The 12,480-nt window shown below is 55.4% G+C and overlaps 1 protein-coding gene across 3 annotated transcripts in view; it reads left to right on the plus strand.

Moving 5' to 3' along the window:
* Window positions 1-12,480, plus strand: part of ACSF3 (acyl-CoA synthetase family member 3) — a 51,166-nt gene that overhangs the window by 14,055 nt on the left and 24,631 nt on the right. For all 3 annotated transcript variants that reach the window (XM_038148608.1, XM_038148607.1, XM_038148609.1), the window contains exons 4-6: window positions 425-579; window positions 1,017-1,162; window positions 6,839-6,951. In XM_038148608.1, the coding sequence (XP_038004536.1) occupies window positions 425-579; window positions 1,017-1,162; window positions 6,839-6,951 (414 nt within the window). The remainder of the gene's footprint in view (window positions 1-424; window positions 580-1,016; window positions 1,163-6,838; window positions 6,952-12,480) is intronic.

Here is a 12,480-nt window from a genome sequence, read left to right on the forward strand (position 1 = left end):
AGCTTTGCCTCAGAGGTTGAAGTCTGTGGGCTCCAAGCTGTGTATTGTGTATCAGGTGTGGGCTGTGTCTTTCCAAGGAAGAGCTCCCATGCTTTGGAGAACTGGTGGCTGTGTGCAGCCTTTGAAGAGCTGTGCATGATAAGGGAATGAGCTGATTCTGCCACAAGCTTCCATCTTCGTGAGCAAATTCTTGGCTGCAACAGGACAGGACTAACAAATGCCATTTCCATCATCTCGAGAGTGATGGTGGGTGAGGGATCCACTGATGGAATGAGAGGTGAATGTTGTGCCTTGGGAAATGAGGGCATGATGAAAGTTGGGATCTTGTTTTGGACGGGGATGGGGGCAGCTTCCAGCTGCACTCCCAAGAAATCTTGGATAGCAAAGGCGTATTTTCATCCATGTGTGTTCCCTTCCTTCCTAGGTGTGGAAGAGGCTCCTGAGCTCCCAAGCTCCCCGTGTCAACGTGTTCATGGCAGTGCCCACCATCTATGCCAAGCTGATGGAATACTACGACGAGCATTTCACCCAGCCCCAGGTGCAGGATTTCGTGCGTGCCTTTTGCCAGGAGAACATCAGGTGGGTGAGCTGTGGGCAGGGGCTGCCACTGGCTCGCTGGGTGCTCCAGGTTTTCCTTTCAGCATCACCTCTTTCAGTGCTGCTTGTTGTGCTTTGGTGTCTCTGTGACAGGAACAAGGGTGACATTATTTAATTATGAGCCGCTCTTGCGTGGGAGAGCCAGAAGGGGCTCGTTATGTGTCACCCTGTGTAACACGTGGCTGAGGGCTTTGTCCTGCAGCCCAGGCTTGTGCTCCAGGATCTCTTTTAAGAGGCTGTCCTGGTTCACTTAAACCTCATATCAGGCTGAGAATGTGAGGGACATCTTTGGTCCTGATTAAAAGCATTTTGGGGCTGCAGGTTTTACGTAGAGCTGTTTGTGCCCCTGTGTCAGGCTGCAAATTCCCTGGAGCAAAGGTGCTCTGGGATACTCTCTTACCTGGCCTTTCCCTGTGCAGGTTAATGGTGTCAGGCTCAGCAGCCCTGCCCGTGCCTGTCCTGGAGAAGTGGAAGAGCATCACAGGGCACACCTTGCTGGAGAGGTACGGGATGACTGAGATTGGGATGGCGCTTTCTAACCCTTTGCATGGAGTCCGTGTGCCAGGTAGGAGTCTGCAGGGGTGCCCCTGTTTGGAGGCGTGTGCTGGGAGTGCTCTGGGCTGTTCCCTGCACGTGAGAGAGGAGAGGCCACGCTAGGAACAAGGGTGCTGGGAATTGGCCCTGGGGACTCAGGACATGGATGTGTGGGAAGTGGCTGCTGGGTTTCCCAGGGATCAAAGTTGTGTGTGCAGAGCTGGCAGTGGTGCCCGCTGCCTGACCAGGCTGGCACGCTCCAGACTGATGCTCTATTACTTCCAAAGTTTTAGTGAATTGAGGGAGTGTTTCTTCAGCTCCTGCTGCCTGGAGCTGTATTTCTGGGTGGTGTCACACAGGATTCTCCACACAGCAGTGCTTGTCCAACCCATCAGTGCTGAACACTCAAAATAGGACGTCTGCTCACTCTTATTTTAGTGCCTGTTTCTTGCCTCCTCAGGAATTCAAAATTGTCACACCTCGCTGTACACTCTGGGCCTGTTCTCTCCTTGTCTTTCCCCCCCTTCTCTGAGCTACACTTTGTGATTCCTCTCCATAGCTGTACTTTCTGGAACCTAGAAATAAATTGATCTGAGACGTTGCAAATGTAAAATGCCCCCACTCTCCCTGTGGTTGGAGCGTGGCCATCTGTGTGCCCACCCTGTGCCACCTGCCTCCCCACAGGCTGTCTGTGCAGGCATGGCACCATATGCAGCCTCCTGGGGAACTGGTGTTACCCCAGAGGGGGTCCTGGGTGTCACAGCTTCCCACAGCACCCCAATCCCATGGGATGCGGGAGCTGGGTCCTGCAGGGGTGGCACAGGGAGAGGAGAAGCCAAAACTCCCCCTCGTTGACTCCTCAGCCTGAGAACAGCTTGAAATACAAACTCTGTTTTACTTTTGCAGGGTAACTGTCATTCCCTCACCCCACCTCAGGCAGTTTTATCTTCCTCCAGCAGCCCCATCCCTGCAGGCAGGACAGGGAGGCAGGCAGGAAAAACGAGGCTCCCATCTGCAGGAGCTCGAGCTGTGTGCGAGCCCCACACCCCAGGCTGACAGGGCAGGGATCACTGCACTGTCCCTGTGGTATATTGGCTTTTTGTTGATTCTCAGGAGGGAAAAGGAGTGGAGACTCCAGAAATTTCCCAGGGGACTAAAAGAGAAAAGGAATAAGACTGAAAGTAGCATGGCAGTGCACCAGCTGGCACCCAGAAGGGCAGCTCCTGCCCCGGAGCTGGTGGCCATGCTCCTGAGGCATCATCCCCGTGGATCCTGGGGTCTGCAGGGGACCTGGGCACAAACCCTCTTGTGCAGCCAAAGCAGAGGGGCTGGGGACTGTCACTCCAGCCCCATCCAGGGGCTCCTGCAGCCCTGAGAGGGGAGAGAAGTGTCTCGCAAAGGTGGGGATCAGCAAGAAACCGTACAGAAATGAGGCTATAATTGAATAGGCTTGATTAATTTATTTCAGGAAGTGTCAGCTGGGAAGCAGATGGGTGAAGCTGAGGCATAATTTACTGGAGCTGTGAAAAAGCTTTTGATCTAGTGCCCTGTTAGAGGCTGGGGAGGAGGTCACCAGGTACCACAGAGGTCCCAGAGGCAGCTGATGGTGGGCTGGGAGCAGGGGACATCTGCCAGAGGATCTCTCCTGGAGTGGGAGCAGCACACGTCCTTCTCCCCTGCTTTGACCTGTTGGAGTGAGCCCAGAGGAGGCACCTGGAGGGCCAGAGGGGTGGAGCAGCTCTGCTCAGAGGATTGGGATTGTTCAGCCTGGAGAAGAGAGAGCTTTGGGGTGACCTAATTGAGGCCTTCCAGTTCCTGAAAGGACCTACGAGGATGGAGTGGGACTTCGGACAAGGGCCGGGAGTGACAAGGCAAGGCAGAATGGCTTCACAATTAGCGTTAGGTTTAGATTAGGTATTAGTAAGAAATTCTTGGCTGTGAGGATGGTGAGGCCCTTCTCTGGGTGCCCAGAGAAGCTGTGGCTGCCCCTGGATCCCTGGAAGTGTCCAAGGCCAGGTTGGATGGGGCTTGGAGCACCCTGGGCTAGTGGAAGGTGTCCCTGCCCATGGCAGGGAGTGGAATAAAATGAGCTTTAGGGTCCTTCCAAACCATTCTGTGATTCATGAGCCTCTGAGGAGAGATCCTGGGGCTTGCCTTGCCCTCTTGCAGGCACTTGGTGTGGCAGGAGAAAGGCGGAGTCCTTGGACCCTGCCCATCCTGCCCGTGTCCCCAGTGGGGTCCCCAGCAGTGTGTCCCCACTCTCCACCCACAGCACTGGTCTGAAGGGGCAGGGATGGGCGTGTGGGAGCTTTAATTTCCAGAAGCAGCAAAGATGAAAGATTTGAAAGATAAATGTTTGCTTGTATATGGTTAAAACCCTGCTTAAAATGCCTCTGTTTTCACCAGCTCTCATTCTAATCCCCCCTGGTGCTGTTACTGTGAAGGGAGATGAATAATTCATGGCCGGAGAATGCCTCACTGGGCCTAATCACCACTTTAATTGGAGGTTTAGATCAGAGGCAGCTAATAGCTGCTACAGCGGGGACTCCGTGTATTGTTGACAGTGAGATCCTTGAGTGCCTTATCGTTGGCCTGTTCCAACCCTCCCGGGACACAGCAGCACCGAGCTACCCAGACACCGAAGGACACAGAGCACGGGGCCAATTAAATTTATCTGGGAAGAGCTGACAACTTTTTTAAACAGAGGAGAAGGGGTGAAAGCAGAATGGTGTCACCCCCTCCTGCCTGCGGCCCGGTGACACCGCGGGAGAGGTGCCAGCATTGCTTAACATCCAGGAGTCTGCAAATTGGAGGGATGCAGAGGGGAAGGAGCAGACATTTCTCCCCAGTTTCCCCTCAGGGTTATGGCTGGGGACAAAAGGAAGCCAATGCAGAGTGTTGACCCCTTCTGGTTACCCCAACTGTGGCCTGATGAAGGCAGCGCCTCGGGGGCTGCTCCTTTGGGAACGGGCCCAAATTTCTGCTGACTTGTTGGAGTTGGCACAGGGTGTGTTTTGGCACGGTGGATGGGCCTGGGAAGCTCTAGTCATTGATTTTGCACAAATTCTATTAATCCTGTCAGGTTTGTGGAGCTCTAATCAATGGTAGGAGCTTTTTCAGCCTTTACAGATGTTGATTTCAAAGTTTGTCACTTTTCCTAAATACAGAAGAGCTTCTCCAGACAGAAACATAAGGAAGCAGCTCTCCACCAGGGACTTGCTTTACATGCTGGTTTTATTTTAGCCAAGTAGGAGAGGAACTGGTGGGGCTGTGTTAGTAACTGTGATCTGAAACGCTGTGTGGGGAACATGTCACCTCCTCTGTGCCAGCCCTGTGCTGATCTTTGGTGTCTGACTCCCCAGGGCTGGGACCAGCAGTGGGCACTAATCCTGGAGTCCTGCTGCCCATGAATCCCTGCCCATTTCCATGTTGAGGTCAGCAGCTTGCATCCAGGGGAGGAGCATCTTCCAGAAAGGCATCTGGCAGATCTTGATTTGTAAAATTCCAAGTCTGTGAGAGCCCCTGGCAGTTCCTTGCATTGGTTTCTGCTCCCTCCATGAGCTTTCCAGGACTGACTCTGCGGTGCCTGCCCACAGACGTGCCATGTTTTGTGGGCAGATTGGAGTCTGTTCACACACAGTTTTTCACCCTGGAGAAACTGTTCCCATAGAAGTCTAGAAGGTGGCTCCAGCAACCTTCCATGCAATGCTGAGGGTGTTTTCTGTGACTTGTTACTTGCTTTGAGGCCTCTTGGAGCCTCTCATGGCAGGTGCAAGATTGTTTATAACACATATGGTGTGATTTTTAGGGTTGTCCTGTGCAGAGCCAGGAGCTGGACTTGATGATCCTTGTGGGATCCAACTTCTGTGATTCTCTGATTCCATAAATACCTCGACACGGTACCTCAGGGCACTTCTGGCTCGTGCCTGCCTCCTTGCCCTGCTGCAGCCCTGCGTCTCTGATTCCTGGCAGTGTCTGGCCTGGAGGTGGGAGCAGCCCAGGGGTGCTGGTGGTGAGGGGAAGACGTGGCTGTGCTGGGTGACCAGAGTGCCAAAGGCAGTTCTGAGCAGAGCAGACACGGATCACGGAGCTGCCACGTCGCTTTGTGTTTATTTCCAGCCAGATTTGCTAATTGTTCGGGTAGTTTTGCTGCAATAAAATCTCACTCCCTCATAGCCCATCTGCTCCTGGCTGATCCTGCAGGGATGCCATAAATCTGGGCTACGACGACATATCCATTTCCATGGCAACTGACCAATGTAGCAGACAAAATCATGATGTCATGGATAGCAGATCTCCAGGGCTTCAACAGGAGAGTGAGACCAGGACAGGGAAAAGGCCACTTGAATCCAAATGCCTGACATATGAGTGGCAAGAGGAAGACAGGGCTGAGCTCCAGGTCCTGCACTCCCTGCTCTAGGGAATTCCCAGTGTCAAGGTGATCCTGGCAGACCTGGAAAGCATCAACTGGAGGCACTTCAGGGGAAAAAATTGATCATCCTTTAAAGAGCACAGTTACCAATTTGTAGGATCACAGAATGGTTTGGTTTGGAAGGGATCCTTCAGCTCATCTCGTTCCATCCCCCCTGCCCCGGGCAGGGACACCTTCCACCATCCCAGAGTGCTCCAAGTCCCATCCAGCCTGGCCTTGGACTCTTCCAGGGACCCAGGGGCAGCCCCAGCTGCTCTGGGCACCTGTGCCAGGGCCTCAGCACCCTCACAGGGAAGGACTTCTCCCTGATATCCCATCCATCCCTGCCCTCTGGCAGTGGGAAGCCATTCCCCCTTGTTCTGCTACTCCAGGCCCTTGTCAAAAGTCCTTCTCCAACTGAAACTCAATCCTGTCCAGTCCTGCTGAGCCACACGTTGCTGTGAGCTGCTGTCCCTGTCCCTGCTCACAGGGGATGAAGGTCACAGGCCCCATTCTGTCACAGGAATGAGAGGCCAAGCGAGACCTGCTGAGATCTGCTGGCCATCCCACAGGTCACAGGAACAGAGCTGCCCTCTCTGCTGAGCTCTCAGATGCTCCCCAGGAAGAACAGGCACTGAAGCAGGGGGTGGGAAAGCTGCAGGATGGGGAGCTCTGGGTCCCAGACGCAGCCTGGAGCTCAGCAGTGGTCGTTGTGACACTGTGTCAGCTCCTTGGCTTTGAAATTGAAACCTGTGGAAGAACGGGGTGGTTTTGATCCCTGCTTTTCTCCTGTGATGTTTTCTATCCAGTCTATTGATGTCTCCTAAAACTGAGATAATCCCTGGCAATTCTCAGCTGTTAAGCCTTTGCCTCCCCTGTCAGGTGCAGGCCGTAGAGGAGCAGAGTAATCGCTGTGCTCTCTCTTTTCACAGCTTTGTGTAGGTTTTGTGGTGCCTTTCTTTTTTTCTTAAAAAAAAAAAAAAAAAAAAAAAAAAAAAAAAAAAAAAAAAAGAAGAAACAGCTTCATTCCTGAGCTCTGAAGAGGTGCAGATGTCTTCAAAGAGTGGCCAAGAGAGTGTGTTCAGGGCTGGAGACACGTTTGTGTTTGCATTCCCAGCACTGCCTGCTCCTGACACGCGGTGGGATCGCCGCCTTCCTGGAGGGACACCCCCGCTAGGAAGTCCTTTAGGCCAGCACAGCCTGCAGGAGCCATTGCTAGGCGAGCAGCTGCAGTTTGCATCCCTGGCTGTGTGCTTTCCCGGGGCTGTGCCCGTTTCCACGCTGCTCTCTCCCCAGGTTCCGTGGGCACCCCGCTGCCCGGCGTGGCAGTGCGCATCGCCAGCGAGACCCTGCGGGACGGCGCTCGCTCCTACACCATCCACGCCCAGGGCGACGAGAACAGCACACAGGTACTGCCTCCTCCTCTCCACTGCTTCACTTTGAAAAGGTCTCCACTCAGGGAAAGGTCTCTCCTTCCCAGCCTCTGAAAGCCCGAGGCTGGTGCTGCTCCTGTTCCCAGAATTCAGTGGCAGAGTTTGTTGTACTTTGTTGGTGGGTTCCTGTAGCCGTGGTGCTTTATGGACTGGACAAGTGCTGTCCATACAATCATGGAATGGACAGGGTTGGAAGGGACCTTAAAGACCATCCAGTGCCACCCCTGCCATGGCAGGGACACCTCCCACTGTCCCAGGCTGCTCCCAGCCCTGTCCAGCCTGGCCATGGGCACTGCCAGGGATCCAGGGGCAGCCACGGCTTCTCTGGGCACCTGTGCCAGGGCCTCACCATCCTCACAGGGAGGGATTCCTTCCCAATATCCAATCTAAACCTATTCTATTCCACTCTGAAGAGCAGGTCTAGTGGAAGTCCCTGCCCATGGAACAAGATGAGCTTTAAGGTCCCTCCCAGCCCAAACCGTTCCATGATTCTGTGCTTGGAAGGGCAGGACTGCTGGCCTTGGGGGTTGCACTCATTTTGAAACAGCACTGGGGGAAACCCATCAGGTTTCCATGGAAGTCAAGCTCCATGCTGAGCTCCACATGGTACCTGCACCTGCAGTTCTGAGTGCAGGGGTCAGGCGTCTGGGATGGGAACCATAATCCACCCCAGTGCTGGGTGCTGAGTGTTCCCTGCTGCTGCAGCAGCCCCAGCCCAAGGTCCAGGCTGTCTCTTGCCACAGAAGTGGCTGAGCAGGGTCTGCATTCCTGCCCCCTCCCCTCCACACCCTCACCGTGGGTGTTGTGCTGCTCTGGCAGATCCATCCCTGGTGATGTCTGGGCTTGGCTGAGCAGATAACTGCTGCGTGTGACAGCAGTGACCCCAGCAGTGACACTGCGTGGGTGGGACACAGGCAGGCGTGAGATTCAACCTGAAATAGGTTCCTTTGCTCATTCCCCTGGGAAATGGCTTCTCATCCAGCCACCTACAGGCTGAGGGTTTGAAAGGGCTGTGGCAGAGACACTGCTGGTGTAAGCACTGCTGAGAGGCTCGAGAAAATCTTTTTTTGTCTAAATTATCTGGTGGCAGGTGGAGGAGCCAGCAGGACCACAGGCAGCCCCGTGGGTGGGCTGTGCTCAGGTTGTGTTTTGTGTTCTGATGCTGTAAGAGCTGGATCCACCCCAGACTTGTAAAGCAGCCTGGGGGACAGCAGAGAGGGACCACAGATTGTGGCTTTTATTAAAAAAACCCTCTTTGCTGCTCTTTACTCTGTGTCACTGCTGTGGTGTGGCTGAGCAGTGGGCAGAGCAGGAGACTCTCCGTGTTCTGTTTTTGTCACTTCCTGGATGTGTGTTATATTTCACAGGTTTGTCCTCTGATCCCAGAGTTTGCTCTTGGCCTTTTTTTTCCACTTGTGTGGAGCTGAGACATGAAATATAACGTGTCCCTTTTAATAATGATCCTATAATGCTTTTTTCCCCTCAGGGATCCCTGGGCGCTTTACAAATTAGGTCTCAGACACGAGAATCCCCAAAGTGCAGCTCCTTCCAGGATGAAATGTGGATGTTGTTCTACTGAATTATGAGAGGAAAAAATATGGAATGTTATTTTTTCTGCTCAGCACTCTTTCCCCTTCCTTCTCAACGCGCTGAGTGATCAGAGAAGGGGAGCCCAGGTGATCTGTGTCTGGTGCTGGAAGCCCACCACCTCCCCAGAGCTTCACAGAGCTGGGATTCGCATAACTCTCCTCTTTCCTCTGGCTTCAGGCTGCTTGGGTTTATTCTGGGGGCAGAGGAATTGCCCTTTATCCTGGTGATTTCTCACCTGCAGCCTGCAGCCCCCAGCGTGGTCCATACCCACAGCTCACAATTCTTCCAGGAGCTCCCACCAGTGCTGGCCTTGGCTCCCTGCCCCTTGCTGATGGTTCACTTTCCGTCAGGCTCTCCCCTGGGGACCTTTTGAATGTTCTGGTGAATTCTCAAGTCATCAGCCCGGGAGGGTGTGGGGAGCTGGTAATTTGCCTCTGGGCATCGGCTCATGGGTTGGTTCCTCTCGTCTCACCCACCATTCCTCTTGCCCCACTTTAACTGGGAGTTTCCTCAGGCTGAAGGGAGAGCAATGGTCCCATCTGTTCAGGCCACCCTAGGAGACAGTGGCTGGTCGGGTACCACCTCCAGGACATCCACAACATTTCCAGGAGCAGAGCAGAGCCAGCTGCCTCTGTCCCTGGGACTGTCACAAGGTGGGAAAAACAGTCCCCGCTCCCAGCGTGTGTTGGCACAGATGGATGCGTGGAGATGCCAGGAGTTGGGGCTTTATGTGCCCTGGGCACGGAGTGTGACTTTCCCCGGCGTGACCAGGTGGCAGCCATGGTGACAACACCTCTGCTCCCAGGGATGCTGGAATTCCTGTGCCTCACACCTGCGCTCCCAGGCAGGGCCTCACCTGCTCAGTGCCCGCCCCAGCCGTTGCTGCTGGCACTGTGTGCATCATGCTTGGTTAATAATTCATGTCAGGAGAGACAGCGTCAGTGGAATTTATTTAAAACGAGGCGGATCTGACAGTCCGAGTGCTCATCACGCTCCAGCAGTCCGGGAAAGGCCCGGCTTTGTTAAAACCAGCTCCTCCACGGCACAGGGGCTGGCCCAGGCATGGGAAGAGCTGCTTGCTGTCACCCTGCCTGTGCCACCAGATAACCCTGTGGCCTTTCCCTTGCCTCCTGGGAGAAGCATGAACAAATCCTTCCTCGCCTCCCTTGTAGGAGGGCTCTGAGCCTTATAGTGGTTGAGGGCTGGAGGAGACTGAGGGGAGACCTCAGGGGTCTTCAGTGTCCTTGTGAGGGGCAGCAGAGGGGCAGGTACTGATCTCTTCCCTCTGGTGACCAGGGACAGCACCCAGGGAGTGGCTGGAGCTGTGCCAGGGAGGTTTAGGTTGGATATCAGGGAAAGGTTCTTCCCCCAGAGGGTGCTGGGCACTGACCAGCCTGCCCGCGGAATGGGCACGGCCCCGAGGCTGCCAGAGCTCCAGGAGGGTTTGGATAGTGCTGCCAGGGAGGCCCAGGGTGGCATTGTTGGGGTGTCTGTGCAGGGCTGGGGTTGGATTGATGATCCTTGTGGGTCCCTTCCAGCTCAGGATATTCTGTGATTCCGTGATTCAAGCACCATGGGGCTGATCCAGGGGGATGCTGGGCTCTGAGCCATCTCTCCTCCCCGGGCTCCTGCGAGCAGGTGATCTCTGTGCCGGGGCTGAGGCATCGTCAGGGCAGTCTGCGAGGCGTTCACACCTCGGCCGTGCCTGCAGAGCCCTCCCGACAGCGGGCAGAGAGCGCTGCCCTCGCCAAGGGAATTGTGTGCGGAGCCTTGCAGGGTCAGCGCCTTCCCCGCCCGCGTTGGGCTGGGCTCCTGCCTCCTGCCCCACCTCAGCCGGCCTTCTCCGAGCTGTTCATTCCCCACTAACACTGTTCCTTCCCCACTAACACTGTTCCTTCCCCACTAACACCGTCTCTCCCTTTCCTCTCGTGCCCGCGCCCTTTGGACATGTGCGATCCAAACAGGAGCGGAGGAGGAGGAGGAGGAGGAGGAGGAGGCAGCCTGTGGGTGGCAGGAGCAGGGAGCTGGGGAGTGTTCCTGCCCTGCCATCCGGTAACTGCCTGAGCCTGCAGCAGGGGACCGCTGTAATTTGCAAAGCTGGTTCCTGGCACACCCTGAAGATCAATAATCTACTTAGCTGAAAGTTTGCTGGATCTCTGTTCTGCCCTGCATTTTCTCCCATCCCTTGATTGGAGATTTCTTTTGGATTCCTTTCCTTCAGTCCTTCAGTCTCCTCTCAGGAGCCCTGTGCTGTGTTCATCCCGTTTGCTCAGGATTTCAGCCCTTCTCCTGCTGCTTCCCGTGGATGTTGTGCACCCTGTGCTGCTCTCCAGTGGGCTGGGCCAGGCTGCCTGGGCTGCCCACACCACACAAGGTGCTCCAGCCTGACACATCCCCTCTGCTCCAGCCTGGGGACACCTGTGACAGGCCAGCGAGGGCAGGAGTGACAGTGCCATCAGAGCCACAGCTCCAGCTGTGTCCCCACCTCCTGCCTGTGCAGGACTGGGGGATGCAGAGCTGTCCCCTGGAGAGAAGCTGCTCCTGGAGCCCTGGGAGAGGGGCTTCTTCTCCAGCATCACTGGGAGCAGAGGTGTGGTAGTGGGTGTCAGGGACAGCATGGCTTTGCCTGCCCTGAGTCATCCCACATCCTGCTCCTGGAGCCACTGGCATCCAGAGCAGTTCCTCAGCCTCCCACCTTCCTTGGGCAGCTGCCTGCTGGGCCCGTCTGACCCTTCAGGCTCAGGAATCCTTACCCACAGCCCGGGGTGCTTCTTCCCATGGGGTGTTTGCCCCTGAATTTTTGGCAGCTCTCCCTGTGGCTGTGGTGCCCAGGAAAGGGTTACAGCTCTCCAGCTCTGAACGTTTGGGTTTGCTTTGTTCAGAGCAATGCATATTTCATACGCTCAGCTTCCCAGCTGGCAGAGGCCTGGAAACCCTGCAAGCTGTCGGGTATTGTCTCTCTCCTTCTTCACTTGTTTGTTTGTTGGCTTTTTTGGGTTGTCATTTTTGTTGGATTTCTCTCTTTGTTTTTTTTTTTTTTTCTTTTTCATCTCTCCCAAATTGCTCTCTCTCACCAAAGCCCAACCCTAGTGCTGACAATGGGGGGCTATCAATAGCTAAATGGCTTCACAGCTGTAGCCGAGGCAGGGCTGCAGCCAGGGCTTTTATGGCGAGCAATTTCCTCGTGTGAGGCTGCGGAGGGAGCGTGGGGACGGATGGCTGGCAGGAGCTGGCAGCAGGACGACGCTGTGCCACGGCCTTCCCCCCCTTCCAAAGGTTGTAATTATCTCGTTTATCCATATGCAAGCTGTCGTCCTGGACGGGAACCGGCTCGGCTGCGGCCGTCCCTCCCCGAAGCCACCAGCATCTCTGTCCCCTCCTCCCGTGCCCCCCGTGTCTGTGCCATCTGCTCACAGCTCGCTGCTGCTTGCCAGCACCTCAGCAGGGCTGGGGGCAGCTGCCTCTGTCACCCGTGGTTGTGGCTGCAGCTCTTGGCTGTTGATGTCCCTGTGGAGGGGACCAGGAGCGGCTCCACCTCGCTCCTGTTCATCCCAGATCTCCTCAGAGCCCACTGAGCTGCCAGGGTTGTCTTGGAGGACTGGGCACCCCGTAGGTTCTGCCTGTGGCTGGTGTGGGTCTGGGTATCCCTGTGGGATTCTCCTCACCCATCCAGGTATCCCAGAACAGCTGGTCAGGCTGTAGCTGGCTCTTCTCCAGAGATGGGCATGTGCCCCCCGTGCCTGGCATGGGTCTGGGTACTTGGGTATCCCTGTGGGATTCTCCTCACCCATCCAGGTATCCCAGAACAGCCGGTCAGGCTGTAGCTGGCTCTTCTCCAGAGATGAGCATGTGCCCCCCCGTGCCTGGCATTCCTGACAATGGCCAGGATGTGATCACCTGGGTGGGCAGTCCTGT

The sequence above is a fragment of the Motacilla alba genome, chromosome 11, assembly GCF_015832195.1.
Source record: "Motacilla alba alba isolate MOTALB_02 chromosome 11, Motacilla_alba_V1.0_pri, whole genome shotgun sequence".
In the NCBI taxonomy this organism is placed as follows: Eukaryota; Metazoa; Chordata; class Aves; order Passeriformes; family Motacillidae; genus Motacilla; species Motacilla alba.